Source organism: Heterodontus francisci, chromosome 32, assembly GCF_036365525.1.
Source record: "Heterodontus francisci isolate sHetFra1 chromosome 32, sHetFra1.hap1, whole genome shotgun sequence".
NCBI classification, from domain to species: domain Eukaryota; kingdom Metazoa; phylum Chordata; class Chondrichthyes; order Heterodontiformes; family Heterodontidae; genus Heterodontus; species Heterodontus francisci.
In genome coordinates, this window is record NC_090402.1 from 28,762,915 (window position 1) to 28,783,472 (window position 20,558).

At 43.0% G+C, this 20,558-nt stretch overlaps 1 protein-coding gene across 3 annotated transcripts in view; it reads left to right on the plus strand.

Annotated features, from left to right (window-relative positions):
• The window catches only part of LOC137347721 (prostaglandin G/H synthase 1-like), an 88,961-nt gene that overhangs the window by 53,544 nt on the left and 14,859 nt on the right, over nucleotides 1–20,558 (plus strand). For 2 of the 3 annotated variants that reach the window (XM_068012564.1, XM_068012563.1), the window contains 3 exons: nucleotides 8,088–8,231; nucleotides 10,323–10,504; nucleotides 16,259–16,342. In XM_068012564.1, coding sequence (XP_067868665.1) covers nucleotides 8,088–8,231; nucleotides 10,323–10,504; nucleotides 16,259–16,342 — 410 coding nt within the window. The remainder of the gene's footprint in view (nucleotides 1–8,087; nucleotides 8,232–10,322; nucleotides 10,505–16,258; nucleotides 16,343–20,558) is intronic. The other variant, XM_068012565.1, reaches the window with a different exon arrangement.

Genomic DNA, 20,558 nt, shown 5'->3' on the forward strand with positions numbered 1-20,558 from the left:
GCTAAAAGGGGTCATGAAATATCTTTAGCAAACAGGGTTAAGGAAAATCCCAAAGCCTTTTATTCATATATAAGGAGCAAGAGGGTAACTAGAGAAAGGATTGGCCCACTCAAGGACAAAGGAGGAATGTTATGCGTGGAGTCAGAGAAAATGGGTGAGATTCTAAATGAGTACTTTGCATCGGTATTCACCGAGGAGAGGGATATGACGGATGTTGAGGTTAGGGACAGATGTTTGATTACTCTAGGTCAAGTCGGCATAAGGAGGGAGGAAGTGTTGGGTATTCTAAAAGGCATTAAGATGGACAAGTCCCCAGGTCCGGATGGGATCTATCCCAGGTTACTGAGGGAAGCGAGAGAGGAAATAGTTGGGGCCTTAACAGAAAGCTTTGCAGCATCCTTAAACACGGGTGAGGTCCCGGAGGACTGGAGAATTGCTAATGTTGTCCCCTTGTTTAAGAAGGGTAGCAGGGAAAATCCAGGTAATTATAGACTGGTGAGCCTGACGTCAGTGGTAGGGAAGCTGCTGGAGAAGATACTGAGGGATAGGATCTATTCCCATTTGGAAGAAAATGGGCTTATCAGTGATAGGCAACATGGTTTTGTGCAGGGAAGGTCGTGTCTTACCAACTTAATAGAATTCTTTGAGGAAGTGACAAAGTTGATTGATGAGGGAAGGGCTGTAGATGTCATATACATGGACTTCAGTAAAGCATTTGATAAGGTTCCCCATGGTAGGCTGATGGAGAAAGTGAAGTCGCATGGGGTCCAGGGTGTACTAGCTAGATGGATAAAGAACTGGCTGGGCAACAGGAGACAGAGAGTAGCAGTGGAAGGGAGATTCTCAAAATGGAGACATGTTCCACAGGGATCCGTGCTGGGACCACTGTTGTTTGTGATATACATAAATGATTTGGAGGAAAGTATAGGTGGTCTGATTAGCAAGTTTGCAGACGACACTAAGATTGGTGGAGTAGCAGATAGTGAAGGGGACTGTCAGAGAATACAGCAGAATATAAATAGATTGGAGAGTTGGGCAGAGAAATGGCAGATGGAGTTCAATCAGGGCAAATGCGAGGTGATGCATTTTGGAAGATCCAGTTCAAGAGTGAATTATACAGTAAATGGAAAAGTCCTGGGGAAAATTGATGTACAGAGAGATTTGGGTGTTCAGGTCCATTGTTCCCTGAAGGTGGCAACGCAGGTCAATAGAGTGGTCAAGAAGGCATACGGCATGCTTTCCTTCATCGGACGGGGTATTGAGTACAAGGGTTGGCAGGTCATGTTACAGTTGTATAAGACTTTGGTTCGGCCACATTTGGAATACTGCGTGCAGTTCTGGTCGCCACATTACCAAAAGGATGTAGATGCTTTGGAGAGGGTGCAGAGGAGGTTCACCAGGATGTTGCCTGGTATGGAGGGCGCTAGCTATGAAGAGAGGGTGAGCAGATTAGGATTATTTTCATTAGAAAGACGGAGGTTGAGGGGGGAACCTGATTGAGGTGTACAAAATCATGAGAGGTATAGACAGGGTGGATAGCAAGAATCTTTTTCCCAGAGTGGGGGATTCAATCACTAGGGGTCACGAGTTCAAAGTGAGAGGGGAAAAGTTTAGGGGGGATATGCGTGGAAAGTTCTTTACGCAGAGGGTGGTGGGTGCCTGGAACGCGTTGCCAGCGGAGGTGGTAGATGCGGGCACGATAGCGTCTTTTAAGATGTATCTAGACAGATACATGAATGGGCAGGAAGCAAAGAGATACAGACCCTTAGAAAATAGGCGACATGTTTAGATAGAGGATCTGGATCGGCGCAGGTTTGGAGGGCCGAAGGGCCTGTTCCTGTGCTGTAATTTTATTTGTTCTTTGTTCTTTTCTTTGATGCAGAAATTAAACCAGCCGCATATGATGCTGCTGGATGGAAGGAGACGAGCGGGCACATGAGAATGTTCCTAACAAATGAAACATGCTGACTTAGGCTGAAGTTTTGGTTAAACTGTGCAATGGTCTATTATCTGAATTCGTAAAAACAAAAAACAGAAATGATTATAATCAGCAGTAAATGATGCTGAATGTGTTAAAAAAACAAAAGTGCTACTGATCAGAAAATACTGATAAGGAATGAAATAGATTGAATGACATTAAATCGAATGGATAATCAACCACTGCCAATAACATAAATGATAAAGAACTGCTGAGACACAACACTCAATGATACAATTGAGATATAGTGGCTCTGGATGTCCCACATTTATTTTTCTATCTCCAACTCTCTTTTAACTCGCAAATTCCACAGCTGCAACATTTGGACAAGTAGGTTGGAGAAATCATGGCTGCACAATTGTCAGCCCATGGCATGCTTTCCAGTACTGCACATGGGAACGATACAGTCAGTGTAGAAAGATTACAAGAGATTCAAAAAATGCAACTAGCAAATGTCTTTCAAGAAATTTGCATTTGCCCTCCTGTTATTAAGGAGGTCTGACTACCACTTGCAGGTTGCTACATTATGCAAACCACTAAGCAAGTACTGGAAACTATTGTATGAAACTGATGAGGAACAATTCCATATAAAACTGTTAATGAAATTGGTGTCATCCATCGTCCTACTGCAGTCTGTGGTGCCATAAGAAAATGCCTAATCCCTGCTAAGGAGATTCAAAATTGGATTAGAAGAAGCAGGTCCCTCTGTGTTGGAAAGAAGACCATATATTTATATAATGGTTTTCACATCCTCAGAATGTTCCAAAATGCTTTAGATTCAGTGAATTCCTTTGAATTCCAGTCCCAGTTGTTAAGTTAATTTAAGTCCAGTGGCCAATTTTCACACAGCAAGAATGAGAGGATGAGAGGAATGATTAGCCTGTCTGTTTTTGTCAATTTTGGTCATAAAATAAATGTTGGCCTGGTCACCTCCCTCTCCACCAAAACAAACATGCAGGACCTCGATTCAAAGTCTTATTCAAAAGATAGTGGGCTGAATTTTGTAGAAAGGCTCAAGGTCCCAGCAGAAGCAGGAGTGGCTGCTGCTTGGGCACGGGGCCGTGCTAGAGAATGTGATTCGGTGGCAGCCGGCCAATTAACTGCTGGAAGGCGGAGGAACCGTCTACTCGGCTGGTGCGGGCAGCTTGAGGTCATGCTGCTGTAAGTACTTGCGCCATATTTAAAGGGCTTCCAGCACTCTAACAATTCCATCCACCCACAAAGTCAGCACAGTGAAGCCCTGAAGAAGAAGGCAGTACAAGAAATGGCTGAAGGAAGATCCCATGGTTCAGTGATGTCTCGTTTGTTACGACCGAGGCGGGAGTCATGGACTGTCAATTCAGTCCCACTACTCCACAGGTCATAGCATTTTATTAAAGTTTTCCTACCTGCCAGAAATTAGCCAAATTAAACATTTTATTAACCCCCAGAATAAAACAGACCAAACCAGGTATCTTTAAACAACAATAAATTAATTATTTATTAATAAACTAAATCTTAAACACTATTGAGATAAACCTATATCTAAAAGACTTTACAACTTCTTATTTCGCTTAACCCTAATGTACACACACATACATTCAAAAACCAACAGTTAACTGGTTTAAAAATGATGTTTCTCAGGAATAAATAAGTAGCTGGGTTGTAAGTCCTGATGATTTACGTTCCCGGTTGCTGAGGTGTCAAAGAGTAGAATAATCAGATGTCACTTGAAGTCTCCAGGCAAAATTGACAGTCTATAATGGATAGGCATTCAAAGCACTTCATTTGCAGCAGACCTCATACAGTTCTTTCAACTAGGAGTATAGCAACAAGTCTATTGGGATTTTAAAAGTGGTAGACTTTAAGTAGAAACTTTATCGCAAATTCCAGCAAACACAAGCTGACAACAGAGAGTCACTTCTGAGGCAAAGACCTCTTAGAGTATGGAAGTAAAAAAAGGAATTTGCTCCTTCCAACAATGTAAAGGTTCTTTTTCCAGATGTTGTTTCCTGTCGGTAACACAGTCTGCAGCTCATAGATTTTTCTACTGAGATATCGACCACTTCTTCCTTCAGAGCACGCTTCGCTGGTTTCCAGATTAGACTGATTTTAGCCAGTCGTTTTACACAGCCAAAAGTTACAACACACCATGTGACCTCCTCTCTCTCTCCTGGGAAACAGGTGCAGCTGCTGGCACACTGTGCCCCTTAGTTTTTAAAGGTACACTGTTTCAAACAGAGTCTTAAAGGCACATTGTTTTTTAAACAAAGGAGAAAAAAACAATTCCATAACACCCTGTAGGTTCTCCTCCAGATTGCTCGAGCAAGTAGGGAGGTCCCCTTCCCTGGGAAAGGAGGAGGAGACCAGCCCGACAGACGAAGCAAGCTTGGGTAGTGATCACAGAGGAGGTCAGTAGCCAAGGGGTCGTTTCTCGAATCTGGCTGCAGTGCCGCAAGCAGGTTAATGACCTTGTGCATTGCGCCAGGGTGAGTGCACCACACACTGTTTACCCTACAGCCTTACAAGAGACTAGAATGTGAGATTGATAGAAAGGGCATCCCCACCCAGCCACTGGCAGTGGCCAGGCAACAGCATTGACTGCCAAAGGCATGCCAGCCACTCGGTGAAGGGCTCCAGTCAGTCAGAGATGACACCTGCACTGCCATGACTGAATGGCCGCCTGCAGGAGGCATTACTGGGGCACTACCATGGACAGTCAGGCTGCCACTAGCATTGGCGTTTTGTGTGTCTTCGGCGGGCGACTAACAATGGTCATTTCTGTTCTTGCAGGAGAAGACTTGCTGAGTATTTTGTGTCAGTGTATACAAAGGAAGAGGAATCTGACAAAATATTGGTAGAAGCGTAGAGGCAATGGATAGGGTAAAAATTGAGAGGGCAGAGGTACTAAAAAGGTTGGCTATGCCTAGGGAAAATAAGTCACCTGGTCTGGATGGCTTGCATCCCAGGTTGCTAAAGGAAGTGGAGGTGGAGATAATGGAAGGACTAGCCATAATCTTCCAAACTTCCCTGTATACGGGGGAGGTGCCAGAGGATTGGAGAGTGGCAAATGTAACACCTTTATTCAAGAAAGGGTGTAAGGACACTCTTAGCAACTATAGGCCAGTTAGTTTAATATCAGTGGTGGGTATGGTTTTAGAAACAATATCAGGGGAAAAATCAACAGGAACTTGTAGAGGTTTGACTTAGATAAGGAGAGCCAATATGGATTTGTAAAAGGGAGATCATGCTTGACTAATCTAATTGAATTTTTTAATGAACTAACAAAAAAGGTGGATGTTGTCTATATGGATTTTAACAAAGTGTTTGATATAGTGCCACATAAAAGGCTGATTAACAAAATTAAGGCTTCCCTCCGCATTTCAGCCCTAGTTCTTTCTGTCATGCCGGGCACCCTTCAGAATATCCGTTTACGGCCTAACGACGTCGGGTTTCTCCCCCGACGCCTTTTGTTGCAATATTCCGACCCCTCCAGCCTTCCGACCATTACCACCGGGTTGGTAAAAACTAGCCCAGCATCTCCAGCGATGCTGCGCTCCCTCAGCACTGCAGTGACATTTCAGTCTAGACTGTGCACTTAAGTCCCCAGGCACGGGGCTTGAACCCACAACCTTCGAACTGAGAAACGAGAGTGTGCGTATTGAACCAAACTGACAATTTTGCATAGCCTGGGCGAACTCCAGGCATAAGCGTGTTAAAATCTGTGGGAGCAAATCCTAGAAACAGCAACCAGAATGCCCCAAGAGCTGCTGATTGTCTTGAGAGAATGGTTAGAAGTGAATGTTGACAACAGCGTGAGTGATCTTCGGCCCTTTTCTGGGAACCTTTGTTGAGCTTTTGGAACCAGCAACAAGAACTCCAGCTTTCAGCAGGCACTGCTCGATGGAGCACCTTCGATGAGTGGAGTTGGAGGTACACACCTGCCATAATGAAGGGAATTTTATTTCCCCCCCCGCCCCCCCACCGCGCAAACACACACCAAGCAGCAGTGCAATTAAAAAGGAGCGAGAGACAACTGACTTCCTGCCCCGATCTAGCTGACTGCAATTTTAAATTGCAAGCAACAAGCACGCCCTCAGGAAGTTGGCAGGGTCCTCCTTTAAATATGTAAACTTGGCTCTGATAACGCGATTGGGGCCCAACGGCTATTTTTACTTGAGGCCTGAGCGGGGGAGCAGTAATGGCCTCCCCACCAGGCCAGAGCTGTCGAGAGTTGCACCAAAGGCCAGAAGAGGTCCAGTGAGATAAGCTTCAAAAATTTATTTGAAGTTTCCTTGTGGGCTAGGGTGAGACAAAGTGCACTTCCGAGCACCATAAGGCAAGTCTAGGCCTCATCTACCCCAGCTTTCCTGCCCCACCAAGCCCTCCCCCACCAGACCCCGACAGAAATTCCCTTCCCTGAGCCCCTCAGATCTGTTCATTTTGGACCATTCCCCCAGGTCTGCAACAGCAACCTCCAAGCAGCTCCATTTTAACAGTTACTTCCTGACTATTTTGGTTGAGAAGCTGGCACACCTCTACTGAGCCTGCCTGCTACCACTCCCAGAGGGGGTATAGCCCCATGCTCAGCCTCATCCCTCCCCCTAAATTCAAAGTCAACCCCAAAGGCCTATTCACCAGTACACAGCAGAGGAAAATCTATATTAGTGATTCCTAAGTGAACGGTCCAGTTCCAGATACCTCTGTTACACATCAGTAAACTGTTGAGGCTGTTTAAAGATTTTGGTTTTTGGCCAATAATAGTCAAGTGTCACAAATCAGGCTTAGTGCATTTAATGCTGTCTAATTAAGGAAACAGTATTACTGTAATTAGAAGTTTTGAAGCTGGCTCCAAAAGCTCTGGTTGATAGAATAATTCGGAAGTGTGAATTGGTTGTTTTACAATACAAATGTAGACAGTCATTAATAGCTGTTTGAGGCATTGTTTAAGCAATGCACAGTGGTTGTGAGAACAGTTGAATAAATCATTTATTACTCATTCCAACTGTAATAGTAACACATGAGGGGTGACGGCATGGGCGGGAGTTAACTCTTTGCACTTTCACAGTTGGCTTACACTTGGTTTATCATACAGGTTTCGTTCTGATGCACTTTTATCAATTTACATACCAATTTCAGCTGCACTCGATTAAAAAAATAAATTGAATAAAAGCAATAACAATAAGTGCTTAGACTCACTGAAAAGGAAAACACTTAGGAAATGGATAACTTTCAAAATAAATTACATTGTTCAGAACAATGTGATGTAGGAGAGGCAATGGCCCTAAAATTCCTGGGCCCAGGGTCGGGGTTGCAATAGTAATACAATCAGGCTGCAATTTTGGGCAAGACCAGCTATTTGTAGGTCCACCCTCTTTATGCTGCCAGTTCCTACTGGAGTACGGACTAGGCATTCCTTGCATTTTCTCCTCCGATACAGACACCGGTGGAAGAGGCTGGGCTGGAGGATTGACATAATCCATCAGATGTAAGCCTCACCAGTTCTGCCTCTGTTGTCACCAAGCATGCCTGTACGATGTAGAAGTGTTAGCTTGCCAGGACCGTGTCCTGATGGAAGTAGCGGTCACAACTGGTGCAAAGGGCAGCAGCTTCTGCCCTCCTGCAGCTGCCCTGCTCATAGTGTAGCATGGTGCTGCAGTGAAATTCCTACCACCCACTAAGGTGGGCACCTCGGTAACACTGCAAATGCCACAGCTGCTCATCCCCCATAAATAAATGACCCTGGCCCTGGGATTTAGGATGGGGTCAGAGTCACAGCAGACTGGTGCTCAGAAGCCTGACTCTACCACATTTCTGGTGGAAGAGCATGTTTATGGGGATTTTTGGTCCAATATATTTGGATTTTGCAGGGTCACTTCACCCAAAAGGAAAAAGTACTGTTTCTAATATTTTTGAAGAAACAAAATGCTTGCTGTTAAGGAAATTATATACAAAATTATGAAACAAGCACATTTGGAAAACAGAAAAGCCTAGTTTATTTTCCATGTGAACTGACTATAAAATGATTGATTTGCTAGAACCTAAACCAACAGGTGATCAGCAGAAATAAAATTCAATATATTAACTCTCTCTTACCAAAACAACTAATAGTAATGTCTTCTTTCAACAGCACGGTCAAATTTGATCCCTAGTCCTCCAACCTACAACTCTGACTATAATTATCTTAGTTGGGAGGGATATGCCAATGTAAGTTATTTTACCCGATTACTTCCACCTATACCAAAGGACTGCCCAACCCCCACTGGAACACAAGGTAAGAACAGAGATGTACATTAAACTGCTACTTCACCCATTTAACCTTCACTCTATCAAATAAACATTAAGCCGTCCGGCCTGAATAAATAGCGTGTCTGATTTGATTTAATAAAATTAATTTGTCATGTCGTGAGACAGCACAAGGAGAACCCCAGCACTTCCTCCAAGAGATAAAGGGAGAGATAAAATAGGAAAGGTCTTAACTGAACCTGTTGCACACACTTCTTCCATGTCAGTTACAAAATGGCAAGCCTTACCCACCCCTCCCAATCCGTCCACCCACCCATGCCACTTCCCCCTCCAATGCCGCTTCCCCACGCCATTCTACCCCGTATGCCATCTCCCCACCTCCCATGCTGCCCCCTCCCTTGCATTACCCACCCTTCCCATGCTACCCCCCACCATACTGTTCCCCCATCGTAGTCCATGCTGTTTCTCCCCATGCTGTCCCCATCCCTCCTCCCACCCAGTTTCCCCCCTCAGTGCTGCGCCCACTTCCCCTGACAGCCTTGCTCCTTGCTCTTCTGCCCCCACAATGCCTGGGGTGCCAACCCCATTCAATGCCTGAGTGCTCATTGTCCACGCTCCCTGCCACCTGTGTGTAGTGTAAGGGTTTGAAAGGGTTAATGTTTGGGACAGTGAATAATACCTCTCACTATGATGGTGTAAGTGATCACTTGTGAAAGAGACTTGAAGAAGAAGTAGCATGGTATTAGAGAGACGTATAAAGCTGCCTATAGTTAATATTGAATAAACTAATATTAAACTTACTGAAGATTCAGTAATCCCTCCTAGCCAGACAAACCAAACATACAACACTGTGCATCACCAAGGGCACCCCCTTACCAAGTTCCCAGTCTCCCTTTGCCCCGCTAACCCTCTTATGGGGCCAGGGTGATGCTCTGGGGCAGCCATGACTGGCCCCCCACTGTCTACCAGCCTCCCCTCAGCTGTTCAGAAACTGACAGCTTCTGAAACCCATGCTCCCCTTTAAATATTGTACCCTCCCTCTTCAACAAACTCTAAACAAGCTTTTTAACAAGTTTAAATGGTCTCAATGGATAGGAGAGTGGGATTCCTGTGCCATTCTCCACCCATTCCAGTGATTAATACCATTGCCAGGATTGGCCCCTTGAAATTGACACACCGCCCAGGGCCGGTATTTTCGGCCCCCCCGCCCGCCGCCTCAGTTCAGGAATTTGGGGGTTCTGAATGTTCAGCCCCATAAATAAAACAGTGATGACCATCCCAAATAAAGAGACAGTGAGAGAATAGAAAAATTGCAACAATCCAAACAGGCAGACGCCAGCTTGAGGTCTTCAGCAGCCTAGATTCTACAGGGGATTAGTAATGGTGATGGCTGGAGCAAGTGTGACTTTGTTGTGTAACTACATTAAATAAGACTTCAAACAAGAGATTTACAGTTTCTAACTGTCTTTGATAACTGTACAAATCCTCTCCTATCCTGTTGCTATTTACATGCGATTATTCACTGTGTGTCCTGTGTTTTGTCGACCATGAGGAAACAATGAAATTTCAAGCAAAGCTCATACTATAAACCTCATCAATATTCTGGAAAGAATGTGTTTTTCTCTTCCCCTTTTCTTGTTCCCATGCATTCTCCAGCCCAGAAACAAACCGTATATTAAAACTCTGTTTCCTCTGTTGACCAGGGAGCAGTTATCACTCCATGGCAAGCCTGAGTTAAGGGAAATAACAGGCCTGAAATAGGGTTTAAAAACATATTTGCCATGTATTTAATCTCTGCTGTCCACGAATGTCTGAATACAAATTTGCACTCACATTTATTCACTTTTGGGTTCTCATTGCACTGGGAGAAATTCTATACTGTCGATGCTATGGAGGGGATGCACTGGTTTGGCTGGTCATGTGTTGCTCATGATTGTCAGTATGTTTCATGTCTCTGATTTGTGTCATCATTGAAGGATTAATGATTTGATGTCAATGCTGAAAAGGAATAGCTTGCAGTTGATTACAGGGACAATCCACATCAGTGCATATTATAGGATAATAATGGACAATTTGTTACGGCTATATGAATAACGAGCTTTCCTGTGCAACTTAACAGGGTACAAGAAATTACCTGATGCAAAACAGTTAGCCGAGGAATTCCTGTTGAGGAGAAAGTTCATCCCAGATCCTCAAGGCACAAACTTGATGTTTGCTTTCTTTGCTCAGCATTTTACTCACCAGTTCTTCAGGACAGATTTCAATAAAGGTCCAGGGTTTACAAAAGCTCTTGGCCACGGGGTAAGTAAAAATATTTAAAGATATTAATACACATAAGGTACACGTAATGCTCTGACCATAGCAAACATCCATTTGTAAAACTGAAGTTTTGAAATGTTACTTTCAACAATGGCTCCCTCATATTTTTATGTGGACGACTTCCCTCCTATGATGTTTCTTGGAGGATTTCTGATTTTTCCAAAGTAAGATACATTCATTTCTTCGAAAGTTGGTGAAACTTTCAGATCTTTTTGTTGATGACATGTGCCCATATGTATTACTGTTTGTCTTTTTTCAATCTGCAACATAATACAGGAGCATGTTGTTCAAGTCAGCCAATTGACAGGAACCATCCTGCCATTACATTGGGCGTCTATACAAATTGGTAACTTGAGAAAGAATCAGAATTGAGCTAAAGGTACTACAAGAATTCTCTAATATGTATTTCAGACCAAAGGCACGAAAGGCAAATTAATTAACTAAGACCAAAGACACAATGGAGCATACCAATGCGTAGAATGACTAACAAATAGGTGTTTTCACCTTATCTGTTTACCCAGGGCCTCTTAATGCCTCAACAGAGTACAACTTATATAGCACCTAAAACAAAGCCTCAATATCCTGACTAATTTACAAATTGAAAAACCTGAACTGTGTGTCATGGATAATGGGACTCCATGGATAACAGGACTCCAATAGCCATCTTGAAGTTTAATTCGCAAATTTTTTTAATTTTTGCAATAGTTCAGGCTCTGCACTGATTCCATCAGATGAATGCTGCCCTCCCAAACCCCACTTCTTACCATAATAATGAAAGCAAAATACTGTGGATGCTGACTATCCTGCTGGCTAACTTGAGGAGTTTTAAATTGCAGAGACAGTGTTTGAACTGGCAGAAGCTCTTTGCTCCTGGATTGAAAAGACCTTCTCTCTGCCTGTCTGCTACCATCTCTTTCTCATGGAACTCCAAAACCCACTGAAGACACATGAACCCAACAGAGAAATGTCTCCTACAGTGAACAAGATTCAAGAAGAATACTGGGCCCCAATGAAAAGCAAGACCATATCTTCAATCAAGGGCTCTATAATGAGCTTGAAGCACAGTAACAAAAAACCCTCCTCAGAGATTGCCTCAAACTTTTCCACGTTTTTTCTTCTGCTCTTTTCTGTCCCTATCTGCATGTGTGTATCGCGTATGCATGCTAGCGTGGACACATCGTGTATCCGTAGGCGTTAACCGAATTAGAGTTAAGTTTAATGAATTTCACTTTTCTTCTTTAAACCTAAGAAAGCCTGTTTGTGCTCATTTCTTTGCCTTATAATTGGAAAACAGTGAACAAGGATTCACCAAGGGGGAGCTAAAACACACTGTGTTTAAAAATAAAACCCTGTTACAGTAAGACAAGGTGAAGGCTGAAAGGGAACCCTAGACCTCGTTCTCACCTGGTCGTAACACTAACACTCTTGTCAATTTTTTTTTCACCTTTTTGCCTTTCTTAGCTTTTGACTTTCGACGAGTGCAGTGACTATTAATGGATACGTTATTCCTCTCAGTCACCATGCTTTATTACAAACAAACCCAATACAAGCAAGAGTCGAATTGCTGATTCTGAGTTGCGTGAGCAAGGCGTGAAAGGAATACACAATTCTCCCCAGGGCCATTCACAGTCTTGCTCTGAGAATATTTTTCATGATAAAATAGCATCTCTATGGACTCCCCTGTCACTTAGAAAGCATACTGAGCAGCCTTTTTGCAATCAAATCACACGCACCGTTTCTGTAAATGATTGTAAAAGCATAAACAATAACCAGCAGCAGTTAAAATACACCCAGAACTATTAGCATCATAAAATGAAAAACAACAACTGGAGTTCTTTGCCTTCAGTGTGCAATGTTCCACATTTGTATTCATGTGTTCTGTTCAATCACAGCATGATTAACTGAACCTGACACATTCCCAGAGAATGTTTGTGTCATTCTATGCAGACATTCTTCTCTGAACCAAGTTGACTGTTCATTATACATATTTCAATTTTTTTTTTATGTTTTTGGCAACAATGTGTCAACATAACCTAATTTGGAGGCCAAATGCTATCAAATCCATCCTGATGAAGTGTCTGGCTTTGTTTATTTTTATATACCTTTTAAAACAAAAATTGTGGCACTGAAATTAGCATGCATGTCACAGTGCGACCTCTGATTAGATTATCCATTATATGTAGGGCCCTACCAAATTCACGGTCAAATTTTACAGATTTCACAGTCACGGAATTTTAGGTATTGTGAATTTCACGATTTCACACATATAACTTGTAAATTTCAGTGTTTTGCAACAAACCATGAAAATGATCAATTAAAGTAAAAAAAAAAGGAGGCTTCTGGTTTCAAATGGCATTTATTGTAGAATCAAAATCTATTGTAAAAAGTTGACCTTAAACAGGTCTCATTAGGGTCATAGAGTTATACAGCACAGAAACAGGCCCTTCGGCCCATTGTGTCTTTTTTTTTATTCATTCATGGGATGTGTGCATCGCTGGCCAGGCCAGCATTTATTGCCCATCCCTAATTGCCCTTGAGAAGGTGGTGGTGAGCTGCCTTCTTGAATCGCTGCAGTCCATGTGGAGTAGGTACACCCACAGTGCTGTTTTTATTGACTTCGTAGCGGTTAGATGCAACTGAGTGGCTTGCTAGGCCATTTCAGAGGGCATGTAAGAGTTAACCACGTTGCTGTGGGTCTGGAGTCACATGTAGGCCAGACCAGGTAAGGACAGCAGATTTCCTTCCCTAAAGGACATTAGTGATCCAGATGGGTCCAGATGGGTCTCTGCCAGCCATTAAGCACCTATCTATTCTAATCCCATTTTCCATCACTTGGCCTGTAGCCTTGTATGCTATGGCATTTCAAGTGCTCATCTAAATACTTCTTAAATGTTATGAGGGTTCCTGTTTCTACCACGCCTTCAGGTAGTGTGTTCCAGATTCCAACCACCCTCTGGGTGAAATTTTTTTTCCTCAAATCCCCTCTAAACCTCCTGCCCCTTACCTTAAATCTATGCCCCCTGGTTATTGATCCCTTTGCTAAGGTAAATGTTTCTTCCTATCTATCCGATCAATGCCCCTCATAATTTTGTATACCTCAATCAGGTCCCTCCTCAGTCTTCTCTGCTCTAAGGAAAACAACCCGAGCCGAACCAGTCTCTCTTCATCGCTGAAATGCTCCAGCCCAGGCAACATCCTGGTGAATCTCCCCTGCACTCGCTCCAGTGCAATCATATCCTTCCTACAGTGCGGTGACCAGAACTGTATACAGTACTCCAGCTGGCCTAACTAGCGTTTTATACAGCTCCATCATAACCTCCCTGCTCTTGTATTCTATGCCTCAGCTAAGAAAGGCAACTATCCCATATGCCTTCCGAACCACCTTATCTACTTGTGCTGCTGCCTTCAGTGATCTGTGGTTCTTTACTCATAGTCAATGGTTGAATGTGAGCATGGAGCAACCTGCAACTGTCTCTTTCTTCATCTCCTGTTTTGTTCATCAGTGGATTTATGACTAATAATTGCAAAAGACTCACGTGTTAATCTGAGACTTCATCTCCTCACAATGTGTAGCACAAACCTTTGGTGGGTAGCCCTGTCATAGTTTATTTGCACTTGACAAGCAACTACCATTTTGCACATTACATTGAATGAATACCCGCAGCTTTGGGTGATCACGTTTTTCCAATGGTACGCTGGTGCTTGCAAAAACATCCACAAGTTCCATTGTCGCTGATGATTTTCTGAGCTCTCTGTCGACTTCTTTAAAAGAGATGAAATGGTTGCTTTCGATTTGCGTGTTCGTTTTCCAGCAATGCAGTTTCATTTGTTCTCTTTCTGCTGCGATGGTTTTCGGACTTGGAGTGGCGCTGAACCATTGTCAGCCATGTGTGATCCAATGAAACATTGCAGCTTGTACAAAACAGTATTCCACCATTGGCATGCAGAATTTGTCTTCCAAATTCTTTCACTCAATGTGCTGCAGTAATGGTTGTGGCCGTTTCTGATTTGTTCGTTCTGGCATTCTCACTTGCCTGCTAACAGTTGAGACTGCTTCTCTCAAAACTGTACCGGAAACCCACCCTCAGCTATCAATCAGCGAGTTCAGCCATCTGTCAATCAGTAAATTGCGTAAATTCAAAAAATGGCCGATTTCACATTGAAGCCAAAATTTCACGGAGGACCGGAGAGTTTTTGGTCCATGGCGCATTTATTCACGGTCGTGAATTTGGTAGGGTGCTGTTAAACATAAAACTGTAGAGTGTAATGATTAATAATGAATTAAAAATGTGAATATAACTTCTTCTGCTATATTTACAATTTTCCAATCATTATTTGCTAATTCGATTATGGGAAAGGATTTAATGAGCATTTCAAGTGGCTTGGAATCATTGTAAGCCCCTAGATATAATCATGGTTACAGTAATACCTCATTTATATTTCAGTGGTTCTTCCAGTGGTCTATGCTGTGGAGTGGTTTGGGAAACTGATGACAACACCAGGGCAATTGCATCTGCACAAAATCCATTGCAGCACAATTGCTCACATGTTCAAACCATGGGGGTATACAAACAAGCCTGATTCTGCCCTCACCTGAGCTTCCAGCAAGACTCAGCAGCTAGCTATAAGGTGTTTGATTTTAGAATCACTTGTCTAGGGGTGCTAAGGTCAATTTTAGTACTTTCTAAGATCATTAATTCAGCACAAACTGGGATTCCAGTCTTGGAGTTTCCTGATCTTTTTGGCTCAGTGCTGTTTTAGACAGGTCATTCTCCCACTGAACAGTGCTTCTAATGATCATACTTAAGGCCCTACCAAACTCACAGTCAAATGTTCCAAATTTCACGGGCATGGCATTTTAACCAATGTGAATTTCATGATTTCACATATTTAACTTGTAAATTTCACAGGATCGCAACATACCATGAAAATGATTATTAAAACAAAAAGGAAGTTTCTGGTTTTAAATGACATTTATTGGATACTCAAAAACTATTGTAAAAAGTTGACTATAAACAGGTCTTATTCTTTACTCACTGAAGTCAGACACTAAGTGGTGCTGAACCTTTGCCCACCGTGTGTGATCCTACGAAACGTTACAGCTGGTACAAAAGAGTATACAACCATCGACACGCAGAATTTGTCTTCCAAATTCTTTCACTCAATGTGCTGCAGTAATGATCGTGGCTGCTTTTGATTTGCTCATTCTGGCATTCTCACTTGTCTGCTAATACTTGAGACTGCTACTCTCAAAACCATATCGGAAGCCCTCCCTCAGCTACCAATCAGCGCGTTGAGCCTTGTCTCAATCACTAACATGCATGAAATTCACAAAATGGTTGATGTCATGGAGGAGCCGAGATTTCATGGTCCATGACGCATTTTTCACATTTGTGAATTTGGTAGAAACTATTCATAATCTAACAACAATAATGATCCCCAAAATGTATGCTTTTCTAGGTTTTAGATGGTCTTTGTCTGTTTAAGCATGCAACCTCATCTCCTGTCAGAACAATTCTAAAAGAGTTAAATGACATGAAAAATCCACCCCTTTATTATCATTATGTAATTACAACTTGCTTTGGTAGCTAAAGGTGGGTAGGTATGACCATTAACTACAATTGAAAACAATAATTTGTGGTCAAGTTACCCTGTTTGCCTGGTAATAGAACAAGTGTAAGATGAAAACGCTGTTCATGTAAGTTGCTGAAATTAAACTGCTTTATTTTCACCCAGGTGGATCTTACCCATATTTACGGAGACTCTCTGGAGCGACAACATCATCTAAGGCTTTTCAAGGATGGGAAACTCAAATATCAGGTAATTTACCAGAAACTTTTTTGATTCAATTTTATCAATTTGGGACAAAATTAATAATCACATGCACAAATGCAGGTTAATTAAAAAAAGCCAGCATGGATTTCTTAAGGGAAAATCATGTTTAACTAACTTGCTAGAATTTTTGAGGAGGTAACAGGGACGGTTGATGAGGGTAATGCTGTTGGTGTGGTGTACATGGACTTCCAAAAGGCGTTTGATACAGTGCCACACAACAGACGTGAGCAAAGTTATAGCTCATGGAATAAACAGGACAATAGCAACGTGGATATGGAATTGGCTGAGTGACAGGAAACAAAAAGTAATGGTTAATAGATGTTTTTCGGGCTGGAGGAAGGTTTGTAGTGGACTTCCCCAAGGGTCAGTGTTGGGACCCTTGCTCTTCCTGATTTATATTAATGACCTAGACCTTGGTGTACAGGGCACAATTTGCAGATGATACAAAACTTGGAAGCATTGTGAACTGTGAGGAGGTTAGTGTAGAACTTCAAAAGGACATAGACAAAAGTTGGTTGAATGGGCAGACAGGTGGCAGATGAAGTTCAATGTGAAGAACATGAGGAGAAAATGTAAAATAAAGGGTACAATTCTAAAGGGGGTGCAGGACCAGAGCGACCTGGGTGTATATGTGCATAAGTCATTGAAGGTGACAGGACAGATTGAGAGAGCAGTTCATGAAGCATACAGTATCCTGGGCTTTATTAATAGGGACATAGAGTACAAAAGCAAGGAGGTTATGTTGAACTTCTATAAGACACTAGTTTGGCCTCAGCTGGTGTATTGCGTCCAATTCTGGGCGCCGCACTTTAGGAAAGATGCAAGGGCATTGGAGAGAGTACAGGCAAGATTCACAAGAATGATTCCAGGGATGAGGAACTTCAGTTATGAAGATAAATTGGAGAAGTTGGGACTGTTTTCCTTGAAGAAAAGAAGACTAAGAGGAGATCTGATAGAGGTATTGAAGATCATGAGGGGTCTGGACAGAGTAGAAACTGTTCCCACTCATGAAAGGATCGAGAACGAGAGGGCACAGATTTAAAGTAATTGGTAAAAGAAGCAATTGCAACATGAGGAAAAACGTTCTCACTTTGCGAGTGGTTAAGGTCTGGAATGCACTGCCTGAGAGCGTGCTACAGGCAAGTTCAATCGAGGCATTCAAAAGAGAATTAGACTGTTACATGAAAAGGAAAAATGTGCAGGGTGATGGGGAAAAGGTTGGGGAATGGCACTGAGTGAGTTGCTCATTCGGAGAGCCGGTGCAGACACAATAGGCCGAATGGCCTCCTTCTGCACTGTAACAATTCTGTGAATATGTGAAAATATCATACCGAGCCACATAAAGAGATATTAGGTCAGATGGCCAAAAGCTTGGTCAAAGAGATAGGTTTTAAAGAGTGTCTTAAAGGAGAAAAGTGGGTGTAGAGAAGCAAAGAGATGTAGGCAGGAATCCCAGAGCTTAGGGCCCTGGCAACTGAAGGCCAGCAATGGTGGAGCGATTAGAATCGGGGATGTTCAAGAAGCCAGAATTAGATGAGCACAGATATCTTGGAGGATTGTGGGGCTGGAGGAGATTTCAGAGAGGGTGGGGCAAAGCCATGGGGAGATTTGAAAACAAAGAAGGGAATGTTTGACCGGGAGCCAATGTAGGTTAGTGAGCACATGGTGATAGGTCAATGGGACTTGATGCGAGTTAGGACACGAGCAGTGGCGTTTTGGATGACCGCAGGTTTACAGAGGGTAGAATGTGGGAGACCAGTCCGGAGTGCCTTGGAATAGTCAAGTCTACGTAACAAAGGCATGAATGAGAGTTTCAGAAGCAACTGAGCTGTGGCAGGGGTGAAGTCGGGTGATGTTACAGAGGTGGAAATAGGTGGTCTTAGTGATGGTGCAAATATGTGGTCAGAAGCCCATCTTGGGGTCAAATATCATACCAAGGTTGCGAAGAGACTGGTTAAGTCTCAAAGCAGTAGTTTATAGTGGCACTGAAAATTGATTCTGTGTCTACAGCAACAAGGAGATCAAATATTGGAAGACTTTGAGGCTCGAAATGCTCAAGTATGATGAGTGCCAGATCTGTTTTCAGCTCTCTCCTAATACAGCTGAAGGTGCCTTTAAATAATGCTGGAAGTACTGCCTCTCAACCTTTACCAGCCATGGTCTGTGAACAGGTTAAGGAACCAGCAGTAACAACTGACAGTTGACCGATGCATGGGAGCAGAGGACATGGTTGAGATACAAAATTAGGACTTTAAGGAGGAAGAAGATGCTGCCAAGGCCATAGTGAAAGGGGAAATTATGACAACAACACTGGTTTGGCCTCAAATGGAGTATTGTGTCCAATTCTGGGCACTGCACTATAGGAAGGATGTGAAGGCTCTAGGGAGTGTGCAGAAAAGATTTATGAGAAAGGTTCCAGGGATGAGGGATATTAGCTACAAACTTAGATGGGAGAAGCTGGGGTTGTTCTCCTTGGAGCAAAGGAGATTGAGGGCAGATTTGATAGCAGTGTTAAAAATCATGAGCAGTCTAGGCAGAGAAATTGGTCCCATTGGCAGAAGGGTTGAGAACCAAAGTACACAGATTTAAAGTGATTAGCGAAGTGAGAGAATGTTTTTAGCAGCGAGTGGTTAGGATCTGGAATGCACTGCCTGACAGTGTGGTGGAGATAAATTCAGTCATGGCTTTCCAAAGAGAATTGGATACGCATCTGAAGGAAAAAATTTGGGGTAAGGGGCAGGAGAGTGAGATTAACTAAATTGCTGTTGCAGAGAGCCGACATGTGTTCAATGGTCCAAATGGTCTCCTTCTGTGCTGTTACCGTTCTATGATTCCACAGAGAGACAAAAATTGTGCCAAGGGTCTTAATAGAGTAGTTTTAGCTGTATTTGTAAATATTAGTGTGGACCTTACCTGTTTCCAGTGCCAGCTGTGGCCTCCTTAATTAAAATCAGCCCGAAAATTAGAACAAGCAGGCAACCCTGTTTAGCGGTCAGTCCTCCACATGATGTTGATCCTGGCCCCACCCATTTTAGACAAAAATTGCTCCATTGATCTTGAGGCTTACATTGAAGAGAGTACAGGGCTAATGACAGAGGTCTGCATGAGATTTGGAAGGAGAGTTAAAGTGGTGAGCTACAGGTAGCTGGCGACCACACTCGCGGCAGAAGTTTTCAGCAAAGCCGTCATCTAATCTGCGTCTGGTTTCCCCAACTCCATACCTCGTCGATGCTCCAAGTCTCAGAGGAAGCAGGAGCACTCAGCCAGTGTAATTTCTGTAACCAAGCCAGCACAATTGAGATGGATTAACAAAAGAACTGGGATTTGTTCTGCAAAGTAACTATGGTAACCCTAGCATTGTATGTGCTTTATGCCAAAAATGTGTTTCCTTTCTCGGTACTGATGTTAATCACCCTTATAAGCATACGCACAAACATGCCCAATTTATTTATTAGGAGCCACATTTGAGATCAACTTTCCTCTTTGCTTTCCTCCTGAATTTAAAAAACTGCTGATGAAACCACAAGAATGTTTGCCTTGAAATGTGGGATTTCTGAGAGTACAGTTTTGTTTGCAGCAACAAGAAAATAAACACCTGCACCACCAGCACTGTATAAACTAATGAAATGCATTCACTTTTAATGCATCTTGCAGTCTATCATTCTTTCATTGTGCAGAAAATCAAACAGCTTTGTCCAAAAACCAAACAAAGTGACTTCTGCGTTGTTGATTGTGGTGCATTGCTATGACCCTGCAGACCTTTGTGATTCAAATTGCAGGCCACAGTTGCAGCTTCCTTGTTAAGCCTGACTGTTGCCATGCACTGCTACACCACTATGTTCAGGCGGATGAGTCTCTCTCAGTCCCCCCACTGAGGCATGAGCTGCGTTGCACGTGTGTGGCTCCTTGGTGCCCCCCTCTCCTCCTCCTCCACCTCCATCACAATATGCCTCTAGTAGCTGCTACACCAAGGTTGTTGGGCAGAGAAACTGCTCTTTATTGCACTCCTTTCACTGCTGTGGTGAGACTTCATACTCTTTCCCTTCATCAGGCTTGCTAATTCCTGGAGCAAAATTAGTGCATGTGGCTAAAGCGGTGTTGCCATTAGCCACGTCTGTGGCTAGTCAGTCATTTCTATTGGACAATGCTGATGTACATGACAGTAAAAGAGCAGGTAAACTTTACTGAATTAAGGTATTTA